This window comes from Macaca thibetana, chromosome 7 (genome assembly GCF_024542745.1).
Source record: "Macaca thibetana thibetana isolate TM-01 chromosome 7, ASM2454274v1, whole genome shotgun sequence".
In the NCBI taxonomy this organism is placed as follows: Eukaryota; Metazoa; Chordata; class Mammalia; order Primates; family Cercopithecidae; genus Macaca; species Macaca thibetana.
In genome coordinates, this window is record NC_065584.1 from 100,572,143 (window position 1) to 100,592,164 (window position 20,022).

The 20,022-nt window shown below is 52.9% G+C and overlaps 1 protein-coding gene across 2 annotated transcripts; it reads left to right on the forward strand.

Annotated features, from left to right (window-relative positions):
- Positions 1-2,396: 2,396 nt before the first annotated feature.
- On the forward strand, positions 2,397-19,772 carry IDH2 (isocitrate dehydrogenase (NADP(+)) 2). 2 transcript variants are annotated; one of them, XM_050797667.1, is made up of 11 exons: positions 2,397-2,675; positions 12,232-12,323; positions 13,224-13,389; positions 15,092-15,252; positions 15,338-15,481; positions 16,215-16,351; positions 16,529-16,680; positions 18,395-18,507; positions 18,677-18,774; positions 18,868-18,960; positions 19,400-19,772. In XM_050797667.1, the coding sequence occupies exons 1-11, from the start codon at positions 2,561-2,563 to the stop codon at positions 19,485-19,487; spliced, it is 1,359 nt and encodes a 452-aa protein (XP_050653624.1). In that variant the 5' UTR covers positions 2,397-2,560; the 3' UTR covers positions 19,488-19,772. The 2 variants fall into 2 exon arrangements, with proteins under 2 accessions (XP_050653624.1, XP_050653625.1); XM_050797668.1 differs by lacking the exons at positions 12,232-12,323; positions 13,224-13,389 and having other exon boundaries at positions 2,539-2,675.
- The last annotated feature ends 250 nt before the right edge of the window (positions 19,773-20,022 follow it).

Genomic DNA, 20,022 nt, shown 5'->3' on the forward strand with positions numbered 1-20,022 from the left:
GAAAGAACAACAACAACAACAGGATTGGAGTTGATTTGAACTGGAGTTTTACTACTTCCCAGCAGTGCGCCATTGAGCAAGTGTGGAAACCTCTACGAGCCAATGGAGCTGGCATCAGCTGCCTCATCAAATAGGGATTGTATGGGAAAGGCTGGCATGGAGCTGGGGCTTGGGAGGCAGGCAGTTAGAGGCAGTTTAAAGATTTTGCTTCAATTGCCTCCAGCTGCTGCTGTGCTTACAAGGAACACAACTGCTCCCTCTCTGATCCCTCAGCAGGCAAAGGCCAGACTCTGGAACACACCTACAGTGCTGCCTCTGGCCAGGCCTCTGAGATACCAGTCCACCATGCAGAGGAAGGGGCGAGTCCTTGGTAGGGGGAGGGGGGCAGCAATTTCATTACCACCATTTCAGAGGTGGTAGTGTGGGTGGTTGACATACATAAGTCTCATTGTTTGAACCAGAAGGATCTTCAGGGGTCCAGTCTTCCAGTTTACAGGTGTGGACATTGAGATCCAGGCACCTGATAATACCAGGTTGGCAGGAAGGTCGAATGCCAGAGGTTTCCATGATCTCTACTTGTGTTTGGAGCAACAGAATTCTGAACAGAGTCAAAGGGATAAGGGGTCTTTTCTGGCACAAGCTGGCCCAAGACCAGGCCTTTGACAGAGGTCTCAGACTCTGGGGGGCCCAAAAGCAGCCCTCCCTTGGGCTCAGCCTTCTGGATCCTAGGGCCAGAGCAGTAGCTCTGCCGGCTAGGACTCGGTGAGGGGAGCTTTGAAGTCACTAGTCGAAGGTCACCTTCCTGGCCCAGCTCCACCTGGCACTGTTGACTGTGAGGCAGTGGAGGGGAGGGCTGAGAACACAGCACATAGGTTGCTCCTATTTGGAGTGAATTAGTGTGACTGGGAAAGCAGAGAAGGGAAAGAGGTCAGGTTTTTCCAAAGAAAACCCAGCCCTCAGCTAGTGTCTTAGTTTAAGAAAACAGATGAAGACAGAAACTTTGTGGCAGAACTAATTATAACCGTCTTTTGTGGCCAGATGCAATGGCTCACACCAGTAATCCCAGTGCTTTGGGAGGCCTAGGCGGGAGGATCATTTGAGCTTAACAGCTGGAGACCAGCCTGGGCAACATAGTGAGACCCTCCCATCTCTATTTTTAATTAAAAAAAAATCTTTTCTATGCAAACAGGAAAAAATGGAACTGTTTTCTACTGTGGCTGCTTGATTACTCCAGGGTCTCAGAAAACAATACCCCAAAACGCAGGCCTCAGGAGCAGCTCTCTCTGACCCTCTCCCTCCCTCCTGTCTTCGGCCCCTCACTCTCCTCGGAGGCCAGCCATAGAAACTAGAATCCTTCTTCCTCAATGCAGGTCATAGAAACCAGAGCCCTTCTCCCCCAAAGCCAGACATCGAACCCAAAAATATTACTCTAACCTTCTCCCACACGTTTCTGGGTAAAAACTGGCCATAAATAAATTATCTGACCTACCTTGTTTGCTTGCAGGTCCTAAGACCCCTCCATCCCAGAGAGAGTCCTGCCCCATCCTCAGAAGGAAGGACTGCTGCAGAGAGAGGCCAAGAAGAATCTACATGGACAGGCCTTGCTAGGTTTCCCCACTCAGGTTATTGGCCTTCTGGTCCAATCATATTTCTTTCTTCGGTTTTTTTGTTTTTGTTTTTGTTTTGTTTTTTTTTTTTGAGACTGAGTCTCGCTCTGTTGTCCAGGCTGGAGTGCAGTGGCATGATCTCAGCTAACTGCAACCTCTGCCTCCCAGGTTCAAGTGATTCTCCTGCCTCAGCCTCCAGAGTAGCTGGGATTGCAGGCGCACCACCATGCCCGGCTAATTTTTGTATTTTTAGTAGAGACGGGGTTTTCATTATGTTAGCCAGGCTGGTCTCCAACTCCCGACCTCAAGTGATCCGCCTGCCTCGACCTCCCAAAAGTTCTAGGATTACAGCCGTGAGCCACCGCGCCCGGCCCAAAGTGGGATTTCAACTCTCTACACCAGCTGGACGCGACAGCGGACTCGAGGAGGCGCAGGCGCCGGTGGTCTTGGCTCAAGAATGCAGCAGCTGCGCTGGGCTAATGCGCCTTGGGGTTCCGCCCTGCAGGCGAGGGAAGCAAGGGTTCGCTCAGATTGACCTTTGGGTTTAAGCTAAAGCGCCAGTAACTGACATACAGGTTTACATGGGGCATCCTGGAGAGGGTCAGCCTCGCAAGCGGCTCTGCTAATCACCCAGCCCCGATTCCGCTAGCGGGTCCCGGTAGGTCTCACGCCTGTAGCTCCTGCAGAGCTGGGCTTTCAGCAGCGCCCACAGAAGCACCGGCCGGGCCCGGCCTCTGGGTCCCGGCTTCGCGGGACACTGGAGGCGTCGGAGGCCCTGGCCCCGCCTCCTCCCCGGCAAGGCCCAATGGGGCGGCGGGCCCGGCAGCCCCGCCCCGGTGGTGTCCGCTCGGCCCGCGCCCGCCAGGCCCAGCGTTAGCCCGCGGCAAGGCAGCTGGGAGGAGCGGCGCGCGCTCTGACCTCTCCCGCCCTGCTCTTTCACTCTCCTGCTTGGGATGGCCGGCTACCTGCGGGTCGTGCGCTCGCTCTGCAGAGCCTCAGGCTCGCGGCCGGCCTGGGCGCCGGCGGCCCTGACAGCCCCCACCTCGCAAGAGCAGACGCGGCGCCACTGTGAGTGCCGCGCGGAGGGTCCAGGCGGGCGCGCGCCCCCAGCTGCGACGTGGCAGCTTCCCAGGCTGGGGCGGGGGAGCGCGTCCAGCCAGCCCGCAGCCAGGGGACGGCGGGGCCGGGCGCACAAAGGGCCGGGGGGCAGCTTCGCTCCGTGCTCCCCCGCCCGGAGCTTCCCGGCCGGGCCAGGCGGTGGGGTGGGGACTTGAGGGACGGTGGCAACTGGTGGCCCGGGCGACGGCCAGTTCTGCGCGGGCGGGGGCTCGGGGCTGCCGCGCGCCCCTAGGTATTTCGGGAGGGGGTCCTGAGAGTGTCCGGGACCCGAAGGGTGGCCTGCCCGCCCTGCGCCCCTGGAACGAGACTAGCACTCGCTGGGGGCTGGAGCACCCCGCGCGCTCCCCTGGCGAGAGGGAGGGTCGTGGCGCGGCCCCTGCTCAGACAAAGGCTGGGAGGCGGGAGGCATGCACTTCCCCTTCCTTTTCAGCCAGGCGCACGCTGATACCAGGCCCACGTCAGCTATTTTTGGAGCCTTTTACACACAGCTGGAGGAGCGTCCTTTTTAATTTTCCCCTTTTGTTTGGCCGCCCCCACCCGCACCCCTTCGCCTTCATCGCTGCACTTGAGGCTCCATCCTGGGGCCTCTCCTTGACTTGACCTGCCTTGGCAGGCACATGCCCTCCCTGCCTGGCTCACTCGCCGCAGAGATCTGGCAGCCCGCGCAAAATGTCACTTTGCGGAATTGTTCCCACGGCTTCTGGGTACCCTTAGCTCCCTGCTTAGGAGAGAAGACAGTAGTCGGGTCGTAATAAGCAAGACTTAACCCGAGCCTCCGTTACCAACGCAGGCTGCCTTGCCTGGCGTGTGGGCATCGGCCTGCCCCCTCACCCTGGCTACCCAACACAGCTACAAAAGGCAGGGAACAATGTAGGTCCCTTGGCCCTGTCTGATGCCTGTTGTCATGGAAACTCCTATCCTAATCTGGCCAGGAGCCCCTTGCAGTGAGCCAGGAGAGTGCGGAAGAGGGGGTGGGGCCCGCCGGCCCTGGCCTGGCCAGAGGAGGTAATGGTTAACCGGATTGTGGGAGCAGCTGACTAGAGCTGGGGGGTAGGGAGGCTTGGGCCCCAGTCCTGCCTCCCCTCCCAAGGAGAAAGGGGCATGTCTGCTTTTGTACCTCTGGGAATCTGTCTCAGGGATCAGCCCAGCAACTCCCAGTTTCCAAGTGCCCCAGGCCCCTAAGATTCCCATAGAGCACACCACCTTCAGCAAAAATACGGTGGAAGTGAGCTACAATCTTTAATTCTCCCTTCTTTTCTGCCTTGATGGTAAAAAAAGAAACGAAACAACACAAAAAACACAAAACTGGAACACAAAGCCCCTTTTAAGGGTCCTGAATTTGGATGCAGAAAAAGTAGTCAGTTGCGGGTCCTTCTAGAAGTCCCCATGTGGGTTGGTTATGAATGGGGAAATTGCTTGGTTTTTGAGTTGGACATCAGACTACATACAGTTGCGACTCTGCCAACTTGTTACCTGGCAACGCAGCTGGAGACAGAATACTTGGCATTCCCCTTGATGACAAGGAAAGAATATTTTTGGGCTAAAAGAGCCCCGTGTCTTTGCTGCCTGGTAATTCCTGCACGCATCTTTTCCTATTTTGCAACGCCATAGGCTTAGCGACTGCTGGTGATGTTTCTGGTAAGTTAGAGCTTGGGGCAGTGGGGGCCAGTTCTGTGAACCGCCCGGTGGGAGAATTACTTATCTAACCTTCCTTTACTCCACTCCTAACCCAGAAATTTCTTAATTCTTGCCCCTTAAGTGTGCAGATCTTTCTGCCATGTCAGATAAGGCCCTAGCTGCCCTGCCAGAGCTGATTTGGGTGGTTGTGTTTAGGCCTAGTAGGTACTGAGGAAAAGCCTCTTTGGAATGGCTGAGGCCTGCTCCCAGATCTTGTGTGTGAAGTTGAGGGCTCTTGGGCTGGTTCCATTCAGGGTATGAGGTGCTGGAAACTGCTCTTGGATTACTGGAAGCTGTAGTCAGTGGCCTTCTCTGGGGTTTATACTCTGTAAACTCATGTTAAAAATACCAGCAGATTACAAATATTAGTACACTGTAGGTTGTAAGCTTCTGCAGGGCATGGGGCCCAGTGCTGGTGAGAGATGCCACCTGTGTACATCTGGTGCAGGCTGCTGGTAAGAACTCACTGGCCCCTGTGTGGCAATGCATACCAGATGAGTGAGAGGGGAGGAAGCACATTCAGTGAAACAGAAGATGAGGGCAGGGCAGCCCTGACCACAGATGGCGTTGACTTCAACTTGACCTTTATTTATGTCTTTGGCAAAAGTAGTGTACTCCTACTTTGTGCCAGACACCATGCCGGGTGCTGGGGATAGAGCTGGAAATGAAACCAGCAGAGACTCTTTCAAAACCCTTAGGAGCTCGAATTCTGATGTGGGAGGGGGCAGACAGTAAACAAGATAGACGTTGACTAGCGTGATATATGGGTACAAGAGCTAAGGAAGGCCAGGCACTGTGGCTCACACCTGTAATCCCAGCACTTTGGGAGGCTGAGGTGGGAGGATTGCTTGAGGCTGGGAACTCCAGACCAGCCTGGGCAATATAGTGAGACCCCGTCTCTACAAAAATAAAAAATAAAATTAGCCGGGCACAATGGTGCATGTCTGTAGTCTTAGCTACTCAGGAGGATCACTTGAGCCCAGGAGGTCAAGGCTGCAGTGAGGTATGATTGTGCCACTGCACTCTAGCCTGGGTGACAAAGCAAGACCCTGCCTCCGCTCCCCGCAAAAAAGAGAAGAGCTAAGGAGAAAAAGACAAGAAAGGTGTGCACAAAAGTTTGGATAGGGCAGCCAGAAAAGTCCTCACTGAAGGAATCACTGAGGAGGGGAGGAAGCAGGCCATTTTCTGGAAGCAGGGGAAGAGGGACTTGCAGGTGTCAAGGGCATGATGGAGGAGCAGAGAGGATGGTGTGAAGGCTGGCTCAGCAGGCACCAGGTTGAGTGATGGGATGAGGTTTGGCAGTGGGGTCTGTAGAGGGCTCACAGGCCGTTTTTGAGAACGTTGGCTTTTACTTTGCAGGGTTTTGAGAGAAGTGCCGTGATCTGGTTTCCGTCTTATCAGGAGCATTCTAGCTTCAGGACCTGGCAAGAGAGGATGATGGCTTGGATCTGGATGGTGGCACTGGGGATGGTGAAGAAGTGGTTGGATTCTGGGTATATTTTAAAGGAAGTGCCAGTAGTGGGGAAAGGTTCCAGTTCAGGAGATTTTACATAACAATCTAGATAACCAGCAGGCACTCACTCATGGCAAGGATGGGCTTGTCTGAGGGTGGCTTCTGGTTTTGGTGGTTTGGATATGGGTATGAGAGAAGGGAAGGAATGAAGGATGACACCAAGGAAACTACTAGAGTTTGTTCCAAAATGGCTGTTCTGGCCCAGCGGGGTGGCTCCCAGGACTTTGGGAGGCTGAGGTGGGCGGATCACTTGGGGCCAGCAGTTCGAGACCTTCTTGGCCACCATGGTGAAACCTCGTCTCTACTAAAAATACAGAAATTAGCTGGGTGTGGTGGCGGGTGCCTGTAATCCCAGCTACTCTGGAGGCTGAGGCAGGAGAATTGCTTGAACCTGGGAGGTGGAGGTTGCAGTGAGCCAAGATCATGCCACTGCCCTCCAGCGTGGGCGATGAGTGAGACTCCATCTCAATACATACATACATACATACATAAAATAAATTATACAAAATTTATTTTGTATAAATAAATTTTGGCTGGACACAGCCTTCTTGAGCCCCCAGGAATTGGAACCTTTCCCCACTCTCTGATCCTTTGCTGGGACGTGCTGACTGAACAGCCTCTCTATTGAGAGCATGGGTCGGAATGTGGAGGGAGCAGTTATGCCTGGGGCTGGCTGCCTGTGACTGGACCTCTAGCCTCCTGCTGGGAGCAGCAGAAAGCCAGGGATGGGTTTTGAAATCCTTACTTGGTATTGGGTGCTAGGAGCCCCAGACTCGGCCTAATGGGCCTCTGGTGAGTGGTGTAATTCCATCCTGCCCTCTCGCCAAGAGACCAGTGTTTGTGCAATGCATCAGCTGAAGATTCATGGTGGCTGTCACTTTGGAGGTTTTCAGGGAGGCTTAGCTGCTGCTCCATGCATTTCAGATAGCTTGTCACCACGTGTCTCCCAGAGAAGGGCAGACCATGGCTGTATCTCCACCATACAGGCTGAAGAGCAGACAGGGGTCTCAAACTCCAGTGCCCTGGGCCACACTGGAGGGCACTTAGCTGTCATGGAATGAAGGGAGAGGCCCCCCTCAGCCCAGCCCATCCTTGCCATGAGTGAGTGCCTGCTGCATATCTAGATTTTTATATAAAATCTCCTGATTTTATTTTGACTGGTTTAAATTTTTATTATTTTGGAAAAAAAGTATAAAACTTACCATGTTAATCATTTTTCAGTGTACAGTATTGTTGAGTACATTCACACTGTTGTGCAACCATTACCACCATCCATCACCAGAACTTTGTCACCTTGCAAAACTGAAACTCTCTACCCATTAAACAACACCTCCCCATTTCCGGTCCCCAGTCCCTGGCAACCACCATTTTACTTTCTGTTTCTATGAATTTGACTATTCTAGGTACCTCATGTAAGTAGAATCATATGGTATTTGTCTTTTGTGACTGGTTTATTTTACGTAGCATAATGCCCCCCAGGTTCATCCACTTTGTAGCAGGTGTCAGAATTTCCCACCTTTTCAAGGCTGAATCATATTCCATTGTAGATACAGTAGTCCCCCTTATCCTTGGAGGATGCATTTCAAGACCCCCAGTGGATACCTGAAACTGCAGAGCCTGTAGATACTGTGTTTTTTCCTATGCATACAGATCTATGATAAAGTTTAATTTATGAATTAGGGACAGTAAGAGATTAGCAATAATACTAGTAATAAAATAGAACAATTATAACAATATAGTATAATGAAAGTTACATGAATGTAGTCTCTCTTAAAATATCTTATTGTACTGTACTCACCTATTTTTGGACTATGGTTGACTGTGGGTAACTGACACCACAGGTAACTGATGTCATGGAAATAAAACCTTGGATAAGGGGGGACTGTATCACATTGTCTTTATCCATTCATCTGTGATGGACACGTGGGTTGCTTCTCCCTTTTGCCATTGTGAACACTGCTGCTATGAATGTGGGCATACATGTATCTCTTTCAGACCCCGCTTTCAATTTTTTTTGAATGTATATCCAGAAGCAGAATTGCTGGATCATAATAGTAATTCTTTTTCTTTTAGCTGAGGAACACCCATACTGTTTTCCACAGCAGCTGCACCATTTCACATTCCCACCAACAGGTCACAATAGTTCCAATTTCTCCACATCCTTGCCAGCACTTTATTTTCTGTTTTTTTTTTTTTTTTTTTTTTTTTTTTTGTTTTTTTCCCCCCCAATAGTAGCTATTTTAGTGGTTGTGAGGGGATAGTGGGGTGGTATCTCATTATGGTTTTGATTTGCATTTCCCTAATGATTAGTGATGTTGAGCATCTTTTCATGTGCTTGTTGGCCATTTGTATATCATCTTTGGACTTGAAATGTCCACTTAAGTCTTTTGTCCATTATATTTATTTATTTCCTGTTACCCAGGCTGGAGTGCAGTGGCGTGATCTCTGTTCACTGCAACCTCCACCTCCTGGGTTCAAGCAGTTCTCCTGCCTCAGCCTCCCAAATAGCTGGGACTACAGGTGTGTGTCACCACACCAGGTTAATTTTTTTTCTATTTTTAGTAGAGACAGAGTTGCACCATTGTGGCCAGGCTGGTCTTGAACTCCTGACCTCAAGTGATCTGCCCACCTCGGCCTCCCAAAGTGTTGGGATTACAGGAGTGAGCCACGGTGCCCAGCCAGTCTTTCGTCCATGTTAACAAGGAGTTATTTGTTTTATTGTTGAGATTTACTGATTTTTAAAACTTGGCCACCAGGTAAGATTTTTTTTTTAAAAAACCACTACCTGGAACAAGCAGAACAAGTCTCTGCTGGCCTCGGCTCATGTGTTTTAGGCATTTCAGTATCCCAGTGGGGTACTGGATAAGTGCTTAGTTAGCACTTGCCGGTGAGTAAATAAGCAGGTCCCATGGTCCCTGAGGGTTGACACACCAGGTCTTTGATCTTGACCTTGAACTCTCCTAGCCATGCCTGCCTGAAGGCCAACCGTGGAGCCCAGGCTGAGGCTGAAACCTGTAAAACTGGCCCCAAGTGAGTCTCTTCTTAGGGCTCCAGATTATGATAGTTCATTTTTTTTGTTTTAAAACAAATTTGATTAGCTGTCCTCAAATGAACTCATAGGAGATGCTCCCCAGAACTAAACTAGCTCTACAACAGCTCAGCAGACTTTCTGCAGGTTCTGCAGCTCTTTCCACTCAAGCTTTAGAGAAAAGTGAAAGAATATTGTAGATTGGGTTCAAAATCCCCATCGCATCTTGGGAAAGGTGGCAGAGCCAGCAGCAGCCAGCCACCTTTTGTTCTCTAGGGAGTGAAACAGTTCAAGGCTGTGTTTGTGTTCTGCTTCCCTACATCTGACCCACAGGTCTTCCAGAGACTGCATTTGGGTCAGGGACCTGGGTTCTATCTTGCCTCTGATGCAGACCACACTGTCTGAGTCTCATTATTCCCCCTAAATGATCTCTAAGATTATTTTTAGATTAAAAAAAAAAAAACACCTCTTTGCATGTCTTTGGAAAATGAGTTGTTTGAGGTCTGTTAGGCTTTAGTCACTTTTGTTTTAAATGTGCCATGGTGGTTTCTAGGCCTGCTTTTCATAGGTATTCTGTCCCTTGTCAACTTAGCAGTTGTCAGTTCTTCCAACTTCTTTCCTTTCCTTTCCTTTCCCTTCTCCTCCCCTCTCCCCTCCCCTCCCCTCCCCTCCCCTCCCCTCCCCCTCCTCTTCTTTTTTCTTTTCTTTTTGATGGAATCTCGCTCTGTTGCCCAGGCTGGAGTGTAGTGGCGTGATCTCGGCTCACTGCAACCTCCGCCTCCCGGGTTCAAGTGATTCTCCTGCCTCAGCCTCCCCGGTAGCTGGGATTACAGGCACATGCCACCACGCCCGACTAATTTTTGTATTTTTAGTACAGATGGAGTTTCACCATGTTGGCCAGGCTGGTCTTGAACTCCTTACCTTCAGTGATCCACCTGTCTCAGCCTCCCAAAGTGCTAGGGATTACAGGCGTGAGCCACTGCACCCAGCCCCAACCCAGTGTTTTCAGATAAGCATTCTCTTCCCTTCATCTGATTTGCTGTGTCTAATCTAGAGTGGAGCTGGAAGACACATCACTACGTTTCTAAGGACTGTGTGTAACACAAGAGTAAGCAGGTTGTAAGTGAGGCTGAGGTGTGCTGCTTTGGGGGAAGGGCACAGCTCTCAGCCATCCTGTTCCGAGCTGGTGAGATTTCCCTGTGACTGAAGTTTTAGTAGATCTTGTTCCCTGCTCTGCAGTTGCTGCTTCTTCCCAGGCTGTGGGCAGAGGAGCAGGCTGGTGCTCCGGTGCCCCTGTCTGCTGCAGGCTGAGGTTCAACAAACCTTGTCCAAGGCAGCTGTACTGATTCATTGTTAGGTGGCCAGTTCCTGAGCTTTCTTTGAAATGCACTTACCATACTGTTGGGTTTTCCTGCAAGTCAGACTCTCCTTCAGTAGCGTCTCCTGCTCCCTACCCTCCATTGTCTCCTTGGACCTCTGATCAGCCCCTCATTGAGTCCTTTGATGCTTCTCTGGTAGGACTGACCGACCTGCGTCGACTGGGATCAAGGGTTCAGAGTTCCATTCGCAGGTGCTGTAAGCCTGTCCTTCCTGTTGAATAAGATCAGAGTCCTCGTGGCTCTGCTGTTTTCAAGCTCTGTAACCTTGGGCAGTAAGCTGTTAACCTCTCTGAGCCTCAGTTTCCCACATTTAAAATGGAGATAACGGCCAGGTGTGGTGGCTCATGCCTGTAATCCCAGCACTTTGGGAGGCCAAGCCAGGAGGATCACCTGAGGTTAGGAGTTCCAGACCAGCCTGGCCAACATTGCAAAACCCCGTCTCTACTAAAAATACAAAAATTAGCCAGACTTGTTGGCATGTGCCTGTAATCCCAGCTACTCGGGAAGCTGAGACAGGAGAATGGCTTAAACGTGGGAGGCGGGCGGAGGTTGCAGTGAGCCAAGATCACGCCATTGCATTCCAGCCTGGGCGACAGAGCAAAGACTCTGTCACAAAAAATAAAAATAAAAATAAATAAATAAATAAAATGGAGGTAATGATACCTCCTTGGGGTTATTTTTGGGATTAAATGGAATCACATTATATAGCATTGGTACCCTGTAAAGCACATAGTAGGCACTCAATACCTATCTATATACCATTTCCTTTATCACTACAAGTTAGTTAAGGGCTCTTGGGTTACAAGCAACAGACAAAGTGACTGGTTAACTTGGAGAGGATTTTATTATGAGCTACACAGGGTAGCTCATAGAATTGCAGGGAAAACTGTAAAGAACTAAGTCTTGGACAAAAGAAATATCTAGGCATGGGCGTGTAGCCCCAGCTACTAGGGAGGCTGAGGTGCAAAAAATAGCTGGGTGTGGTGGCATGCGCCTGTAGTCCCAGCTACGTGGGAGGCTGTGGTCGGAGCATCACTTGAGGCCAGGAGGTCGCTGCTGCAGTAAGCTATGATGGCATCAGTGCATTCCAGCCTGATCAACAGAACAGGACCCTGCCAAGAAAAAGAGAGAGAGAGAGAGAGAGAGAGAGAGAGAAAGGGAGGACTGAAGGACAGGAAGGAAGGAAGGAAAGAAAAGGAAGGAAGGAAAGAAAGGAAAGGAAGTGAGGATGGATCCAGGTGCTCTAAACCAGCAGTTACCAAACTTTTTGGCACCAGGGGCCAGTTTCATGGAAGACAATTTTTCCATGGGTGGCAGGGTGGTGGGCAGCGGGGATGGTTTTGGGATGATTCAGGTGCATTACGTTTATTGTGCACTTTATTTCTATTATTATTACATTGTAATATATAATGAAAAAATTATACAGCTCACCATAATGTACAATCGGGGGGAGCCCTGAGCTTGTTTTCCTGCAACTAGACAGTCCCATCTGGAGGTGCTGGGAGACAGTGACATCATCACACATTAGATTCTCATAAGGAGCACGCAACCTAGATCCCTTGCATGCGCAGTTCCCAGGCATGAGCTCAGGTGGTAGTGCTCACTCGCCTGCTGCTCTCCTGCTGTGTGGCCCAGTTCCTAACAGTCCATGTACCTGCATTAAAGGCTGTGGCCTGGTCTGCTGACCTCTCTCCAGAGCCCACGGTACTAGTCCATGGCCTGGGAGTTGGGGGCCCCTGCTCTAAGCAGTCAGGGAGCTGATTTGCAGACGGGGGAGTGGACGCTGGGCAATTGGAGCCCTGGCTTTCTGCCACCGTCTCCTGGTGAAGGGCGGGCCTGGCCGGGAGGAGAGGGCACCCCACTCCAGCCTCCCCAGGGGCATGATGTACTATGTGTCCCCGCTTCTAGATGCTGACAAAAGGATCAAGGTGGCAAAGCCTGTGGTGGAGATGGATGGTGATGAGATGACCCGTATTATCTGGCAGTTCATCAAGGAGAAGGTAGTGCCCCGTCCCGAAGTGGGTGGCTCTCCAGGTGGGCTGGCCAGGGAGTGTTCTGTCCCACAGGGTCTTCTGGACTGCAGGTCCCTAGGACTCCCCCGTTGTCCTGGTTGGGCAGCAGCAGCAGTTTCTCCCCGTCTGTCTACCCTTCTTTCACATCTGGTCCGCTAATCGTTTGGAAGTCGTCAGGCGGGGGCCTGTCCCCAGCGGTCTGTGTTGTGCTGGTGCCAAATCCCACACGTTGTGTCAACTTTGAGCAGCTTCAAGGTTAATCCTGTATCATTTCCGTCTTGATCCCCTGCATTTTACCTCACTTCTTGAAAAGGAGTGAAAGGGGAACAGGGCTGGTGTGCAGGGCAGTGCCCCGGCCTGCAGCTGTGGTGAGCTGCCCTGGCAAAGGGGTCCCAGTGTGGCTACTTGGCGTCTCCAAAGTTGCCGTGGTCTGTGTATGTCCAGGAGAGCATGCAGTCCTTGTGAAGGCGCCACACTGTGTGTGCGTTCATGGGACACAGGTTGAGAACTGCCACTTCCGATTGTCAGATCTCAAAGCACTTGAGGAGAGGAGGAGACCAGTTGTATGGAGAAATCTAGATGTACGTGGGGTTGGGGTTTGGCTGAGTCGGCGGGCTGTGTGAGGCGGGCGGGCAGATAGGCACAATGGGGGAAGAGCCCTCCAAAAGGCTGCGGCCTGGCCTGCCAACCTCTCTCCAGAGCCCCAGCCTCTGCCAGCTCTGGCCAGGCCCCACTGAGAAATGGCTGGCTCCAGCTTTCCGCTGCGCCCCTCCACTCATCCCCGTTCTGACTGTCTCCTGCTGTGGCCTGCAGACTTCCTATGCTGCCCTTTGTTGTCATGTCCCTGAATCGCTGGGGTGACGCCTCGCTCTGGCCCTCTGTCCCCAGCTCATCCTGCCCCACGTGGACATCCAGCTAAAGTATTTTGACCTCGGGCTCCCAAACCGTGACCAGACCGATGACCAGGTCACCATTGACTCTGCATTGGCCACCCAGAAGTACAGTGTGGCTGTCAAGTGTGCCACCATCACCCCTGATGAGGCCCGTGTGGAAGGTGCGAGGGTGTGGAGGTGGGCGGGCCAGGGAGGGTCACAGGCTTCTCCCACCTGCCTCTCCAGACTTGGGGTGGGGCAGTTGGCCATGTCACTCACCTCAAGACTGGGAGGTTGGGAGGCTCCGGAGCTGGGGCTTTCCTGAGGCCAACTGCACCTGAGGCTAGTCTCCCTGTGTGTGCCTGGTGGACAGTGGGGCCTCAGAGGTCACTGTTGATGAGGCTGGGGCAGGCATGGGAAAGGGGCTGGCCTCAGGTTCCACGGTTAGGGCACAGCAGAGCTGAGGACAGAATCCACGTCTTCCATCTCCCAGGACAGTGGTGTTTCTGCTGCACTCTATGGCTCTGACAGTGGTAGGTGTCATTGGTGACAGGGCTGAGGAGGAGGAAGGTAATGCTGATGTGGTCACAGTAATGATGGCTTCTTTGGGCAGCAGTCCATTCTGGCGTGGACAATCTTGCAGGCAGATTTGCAGAGAGATTGTGCAGAGGAGTGCTGTGTGTAAGGCCTGTGTCCTTCAGAGCCTCAGCAGCCTCTGGGGAACATCGCTATTGCCCTCCTGCTGCTGGCTTGGCCTTGCAGGTCTGCCCCTGTCCCCATGGTCATGCAGGATCACTGAGAAGTGCCCCCCCCCCCCAGGCCTGGACTGGCTTCTGGTCCTTGGCTGTTGGGGCCGCTCTCGAGGGTTCCATGAAGTGACAGCAGTGTGTGAGCAGAGAGGCCAGGTTTGGATAATTTGAGAAAGGATGGTTGAGGAGTTTTCTGAGCTCTCTCTTCCTACTTTCCACAGTCGGAGGGAGCGGGCGGGAAGCACTCAAGATACATCTGCAAACTCCCCAGGCCTGCCCCTGTCCTGCAGGTCATGCCTGACCCACAGCACTGGGATCATTTGAGTGCTGAGCTCTTCATTTCACCTGAACCCTGGGAGTTATGTATCCCCATTTATGGACAAGGCAGGAGAGGGTCACAGCCTTAGGAACTGGGGCGGCGTTGGGGCCAGGACCGGAGCATGCGGAGTGGGCAGTGTGTTGTCAGGCTTCGTCAGACAAGCCCTTCTCCCGGACTGTACTCCCTCCATGTGTGACGTGGGAATCATAATGGCCAACAGAGCACTTAGCATGGACCGGGCACCGTTCTAGGCCCTTTACACACGAGCTCATTTAGTCCTTATGACAACACTTAGGCTAGGTATTTTTCCAGTAATTTTCTTTTACAGCTTCAGTTGAGTCACTTTTGTAAGCCTCACCATTAAAATTGGCAGACTTGGCTCACGCCTGTAATCCCAGCACTTTGGGAGGCTGAGGCAGGCAGATCACCTGAGGTTGGGAGGTCGAGACCAGCCTGACCAACATGGAGAAACCCCGTCTCCACTAAAAATACAAAATTAGTTGGGTGTGGTGGCACATGCCTATAATCCCAGCTACTCGGGAGGCTGAGGCAGGAGAACTGCTTGAACCCGGGAGGCGAAGGTTGTGGTGAGCCGAGATCGCGCCATTGCGCTCCAGCGTGGGCAATAAGAGCAAAACTCCGTCTCAAAAAAAAAAAATTGGCAGACTCCAGAGCCCACACATTTGCACTCTAGACTCCACTGCCTCCCTCGTGAAGAATTTTAGGACCGCCGTCTGACTGTGTTGTTGCTTGGGGTTCAAATTCTGGTTGAAAGGTGGCGGCTGCAGTGGGACCACTTTATCTCTGTCCTCACAGAGTTCAAGCTGAAGAAGATGTGGAAAAGTCCCAATGGAACTATCCGGAACATCCTGGGGGGGACTGTCTTCCGGGAGCCCATCATCTGCAAAAACATCCCACGCCTCGTCCCTGGCTGGACCAAGCCCATCACCATTGGCAGGCACGCCCATGGCGACCAGGTAGGCCAGGGTGGGAGAGGGGATCCACTGACCTGGGTACCCCCCGACTGGAGCTCCTGGCCTAGCCATTCTCTTGTCTCTGCAGTACAAGGCCACAGACTTTGTGGCAGACCGGGCTGGCACGTTCAAAATGGTCTTCACCCCGAAAGATGGCAGCGGTGTGAAGGAGTGGGAAGTGTACAACTTCCCCGCAGGCGGTGTGGGCATGGGCATGTACAACACCGATGAGGTGAGGCTGGCTCCGGCATCCTGGGCCCCTCCTCTCCCAGCTTGTCTCTTCATCTCTGTCTCGTGGTTTTCCTTTCTTCTGTGATGGCCTCATTCTTAGGCCACAAAGAGGCAGAAATGGCCACCAGGGCTGGGCATGGTGGCTGACACTTGTAATCCCAGCACTTTGGGAGGCCGAGGCAGGAGGATTGCTTGAGGCCGGAAGCTTGAGACCAGCCTGGGCAACAGTGAGACCCCATCTCTTGGAAAAAAAAAAAAAAGAAGAAGAAAGAAAAGAAAAGAAGTGGCCACAAACAGCTCCAGGCGTACTCCTGCCTGCTTGGCTACCCTATCAGAAGAGAATGCCTCTTTACCCTCAGTTCCAGCTCAAATGCCAGGTTGAGTCACATGACCACCTCTGAGCCAATCATAGAGGCCTGGGGGAGAAGGGCTTCTGATTGGATAAGCCAGGGACACACTGTCAACCCCAGCGCTAGGCCTGGGAATTAGCCCTGCCCAGCCACTAGTCTAAGAACTGGGGAAAAGGCGGTGCTTTCCAAAGCAAAGTTGAGGGGCCTCTTGCTCCTGGGAAGTTGAGAGGGAGAGGCTGGGCCAGCAGAAACATCCTGTTCACTGCACGGAGGCTGGTGTTAAACAGTCGTGTGGGCCGCGGGGCACCGTTCCTGGGAGGTGGGAGGTTGCTGGCAATCTCCAGGCTAGGGCACCATGCCAGGGCCCTGTCTCTCCCGCTGCAGTCCATCTCGGGTTTCGCGCACAGCTGCTTCCAGTATGCCATCCAGAAGAAATGGCCGCTGTACATGAGCACCAAGAACACCATACTGAAAGCCTACGATGGGCGTTTCAAGGACATCTTCCAGGAGATCTTTGACAAGTAAAGTCTCATCCATGTACTCCGTGGCCTTTCTTCCCTTCCCCCCATGCTGTTCCCATCCTATACCCTGGGGAGGTCACTATTAGAATGCATTTGGCTCAGCTCCGAGGCTCAGGGAGGGATCCCCAGCCTGTCAGCCTTCTACCCTCTCCCCATAACAGACCTTTTTACTCCCAGGCACTATAAGACCGACTTCGACAAGAATAAGATCTGGTATGAGCACCGGCTCATTGATGACATGGTGGCTCAGGTCCTCAAGTCTTCGGGCGGCTTTGTGTGGGCCTGCAAGAACTATGACGGAGATGTGCAGTCAGACATCCTGGCCCAGGGTATGCTGGGAGGATGCTGCTCCCTGTGGGGGTGGACTATTGGTCTTCTCTGGCTGGAGGGATTTTCAGACCCTTTTGGTAGAAAACTCTAGTGGAGCAGCAGGACTCATTGCAGGGTCCTCTGTGGACAGCAGGGGGCAAGAGCTCCCTGGCATCTGAGGGAGAGAGGATCACAAATTAGGTTTGGACTGGTGTATTACTGAGGCTGCTCTTAGAGAGAAAGGAGGGCACAGGAATTCCAGGGCTAGGTCGTCAGCCCTAGGTTGCTCCAGTCCATGATGGAGCCTCATGACTCTGATTCCAGTAGGAAAATGGGATCAAGCAGGACTGGAGGTTCTTTAAACTACAGCGAATGCTTTTTGCATAGTGAACCTAATGGATGGAAGAGAATGTCGGGGAAGCCTGCAAACCCCCAAGCCCTAGGGTGTCCTAAAAGACAAATCAGATTGCAGTAAAAAGTATAGGTGATGAGGTCAGGAGTTTGAGACCAGCGTGGCCAACATGGCGAAACCCCGTCTCTGCTAAAAATGCAAAAAAGTCAGCCGGGCGTGGAGGCGGGCGTGGTGGCAGGCACCTGTAATCCCAGCTACTTGAGAGGCTGAGGCAGGAGAATCTCTTGAACCCCAGAGGCAGAGGTTGCAGTAAACCGAGATTGCGCCATTGCACTCCAGCCTGGGCAACAAGGGTGAAACTCCGTCTTCAAAAAAAAAAAAAAAAAAATAGGTGAGACCGTTAGAGAAGAACAGCGAGAAATGGGCCAATTGTGTTGGGAACAAGAGCAGGAAAGGTGGTAGGCATGGGAAACAGGCAGGACATAGAGAGTGAAAGAGAAACCTAAGTTTGCCAGGGCAGCTCCTGGTAAGGGGAAAAGGGAAGCCCGGGACCGGTTCTGATGAAAAGCAGAGTCTAGTTACTTTGTGTAAACCTTTGGCTTTACTTTGGAAAGTTCAGTGGGGATCCTCTCACCAGAACAATTCCCATGTAGGATAGAAGGATGAAACGCCGTGGCAGATGAGGCAGAGGCGTGAAAATTAACCTTAAGTGTCTAAGGAATGGTGTGAAGGTGCAGGTAAAATGGAGAAGGGATTGCTCACAGCCAAAATTCTTAGAATTCATAGACAAAGCATTTTCCTGTAGATGTTGTCCATGTTTTCTTTCTTCAATCCTTATTTTGGTGTCATGGGGGTGCCTTTGAAGCCCTGGAGCCCTTGACAATAGAAAAGTTTGCTGGAGTTGACATGTGGATTTGGGAACATTCGGAAATTAATCAAAAAGCTTGAAAGTGGCCTAAGAGAGCAGCTGCAAAAGTGATTGTCGGGAAATAGCTGACCACAGCTTTATTGTTTTGCTTGAATGTGCCTCCAGGTCACGAGCCAGGCTGGATGGCAGGCTGTGGGGGACCACAGGACTCTGTGGGGTCTTGGGCCCTATGGGCCACAGGCTGTGGGGTGCCTGGAGCTGGTGACACAGATGGATGTTAATGTGCTGCTGATAGCCACCCTCTAGTGCCCTCCAGCCCTGTGCTGGGCTCTGGAGACCCACAGCAGGGTAGAGAGGCCTGGAACAGTCCCTGTCCTCCCAGTTGCAGTTGGGGGAGGCTGAGTAGAGCCACAAACTGTGACAGCTACAATATTGGGTTATAGAGGGCAGCAGGGCTCAGCTGGGTGGCCCCAGGAGAGGCGAGGCCCTGAGAGAAAGGCTTTCTACCCTCCAGGCTTTGGCTCTCTTGGCCTGATGACGTCTGTTCTGGTCTGCCCTGATGGGAAGACGATTGAGGCTGAGGCTGCTCATGGGACCGTCACCCGCCACTATCGGGAGCACCAGAAGGTGAGTGCAGGGCATGGGGCCTCACAATGCCCCTCTACCTCTAGCCCACTGGGCTAACAGCTGGAAGGACCAGCGTGACCCGCCAGTCCCCAGGGGTGGGCAGCTGTATCTGAGCAGCCTCCTCGCTAGCTGGCTCGGCTCTTGATCCTCCTGTGACCCCCGTCCCCAGGGCCGGCCCACCAGCACCAACCCCATCGCCAGCATCTTTGCCTGGACACGTGGCCTGGAGCACCGAGGGAAACTGGATGGGAACCAGGACCTCATCAGGTGAGCATGGAGGGAAAGGCCGGAGCTGCTCAGGACAGGCTCTGGGTCCTGCCCTTGCACAGATGGGGTCTCATTCTGCCCCATCCCCCGTAGGTTTGCCCAGACACTGGAGAAGGTGTGCGTGGAGACGGTGGAGAGCGGAGCCATGACCAAGGACCTGGCGGGCTGCATTCATGGCCTCAGCAAGTGCGTGGCCTGGGGTGGTGGGCAGACCCTGGGGCCAGGTGGGAGGAAGCCAGGGAACCCTTCCTAAAGTTCCCCTCATGAGTCAGCTTAGCTGCCAGGGGGCCTGGGGCAGGACATATCCATAGCCCCAAGAGATTGCTCAGGCCAGCCTCTGCAGACCAGGCCTAGTGAGTTCCTCCCCATCCCTGAGGCTGGCTGCTCAGAGCTCCTTCTGACCCTGCCCACGCCCCTCTCCCAGCTTCTCTCAGGAGAGCAGTTACCTGGAAAGACAGACCCTACTGGTGCCTGCCAAATCGCTGTGGCCTCATGGCAGTGGCCTATAGCTGGCCTCTGGCCTATAGCCTGGATGGCAGGAGATGGCTGTTCTGATGCCCAAGCTCAGGCTGTTCCCTGGAAGGGCCTGGAGCCGCCCCTGATGTGAGTGGTGCTCTCTCTGCAGTGTAAAGCTGAACGAGCACTTCCTGAACACCACGGACTTCCTCGACACCATCAAGAGCAACCTGGACAGAGCCCTGGGCAGGCAGTAGAGGGAGGCGCCACCCATGGCTGCAGTGGATGGGCCAGGGCCGAGCCGGCGGGTCCTCCTGAGCACGGCAGAGGGTGAGCCTCACAGCCCCTCTCTGGAGGCCTTTCTGGGGGATTTTTTGTAAGTGAGATGTTTTTAAAAGCATATGTGTGTTTCCCCTCCTGGTGACGTGAGGCAGGAGCAGTGTGTTTTACCTCAGCCAGTCAGTATGTTTTGCATACTGTAATTTATATTGCCCTTGGAACACATGGTGCCATATTTAGCTACTAAAAAGCTCTTCACAAAACTGTCTGCTGTGTTTGTCCCTGAGGGGAGGAGGTAGTGGGACCCTGAGGCAGAGGCCCTGCTAGAGCTGGCAGGTTCCCCTGGGGCAGACCAGAGCACCTCAGGAAGGGGCTGCCACCGCGGGGAGGGGACCAGGCAGCCCTGGGATCCCGCATTCCACAGGGGCCCCCTGCGGAGCTCTCGGACACTCAGGGCACAGGCCTGTGGGTTCCCTGGAAATTTCTAGCATGATCCAGTTTCTGTGTCCAGTT

Coding starts and splice junctions, on each gene's coding strand:
- IDH2 (XM_050797667.1), top strand. CDS start 2,561: ATGGCCGGCTACCTGCGGGTCGTGCGCTCGCTCTGCAGAGCCTCAGGC. Junction 2,676..12,231: donor AGAGCAGACGCGGCGCCACT/GTGAGTGCCGCG, acceptor CCCCGCTTCTAG/ATGCTGACAAAAGGATCAAG. Junction 15,482..16,214: donor GCATGTACAACACCGATGAG/GTGAGGCTGGCT, acceptor CTCCCGCTGCAG/TCCATCTCGGGTTTCGCGCA.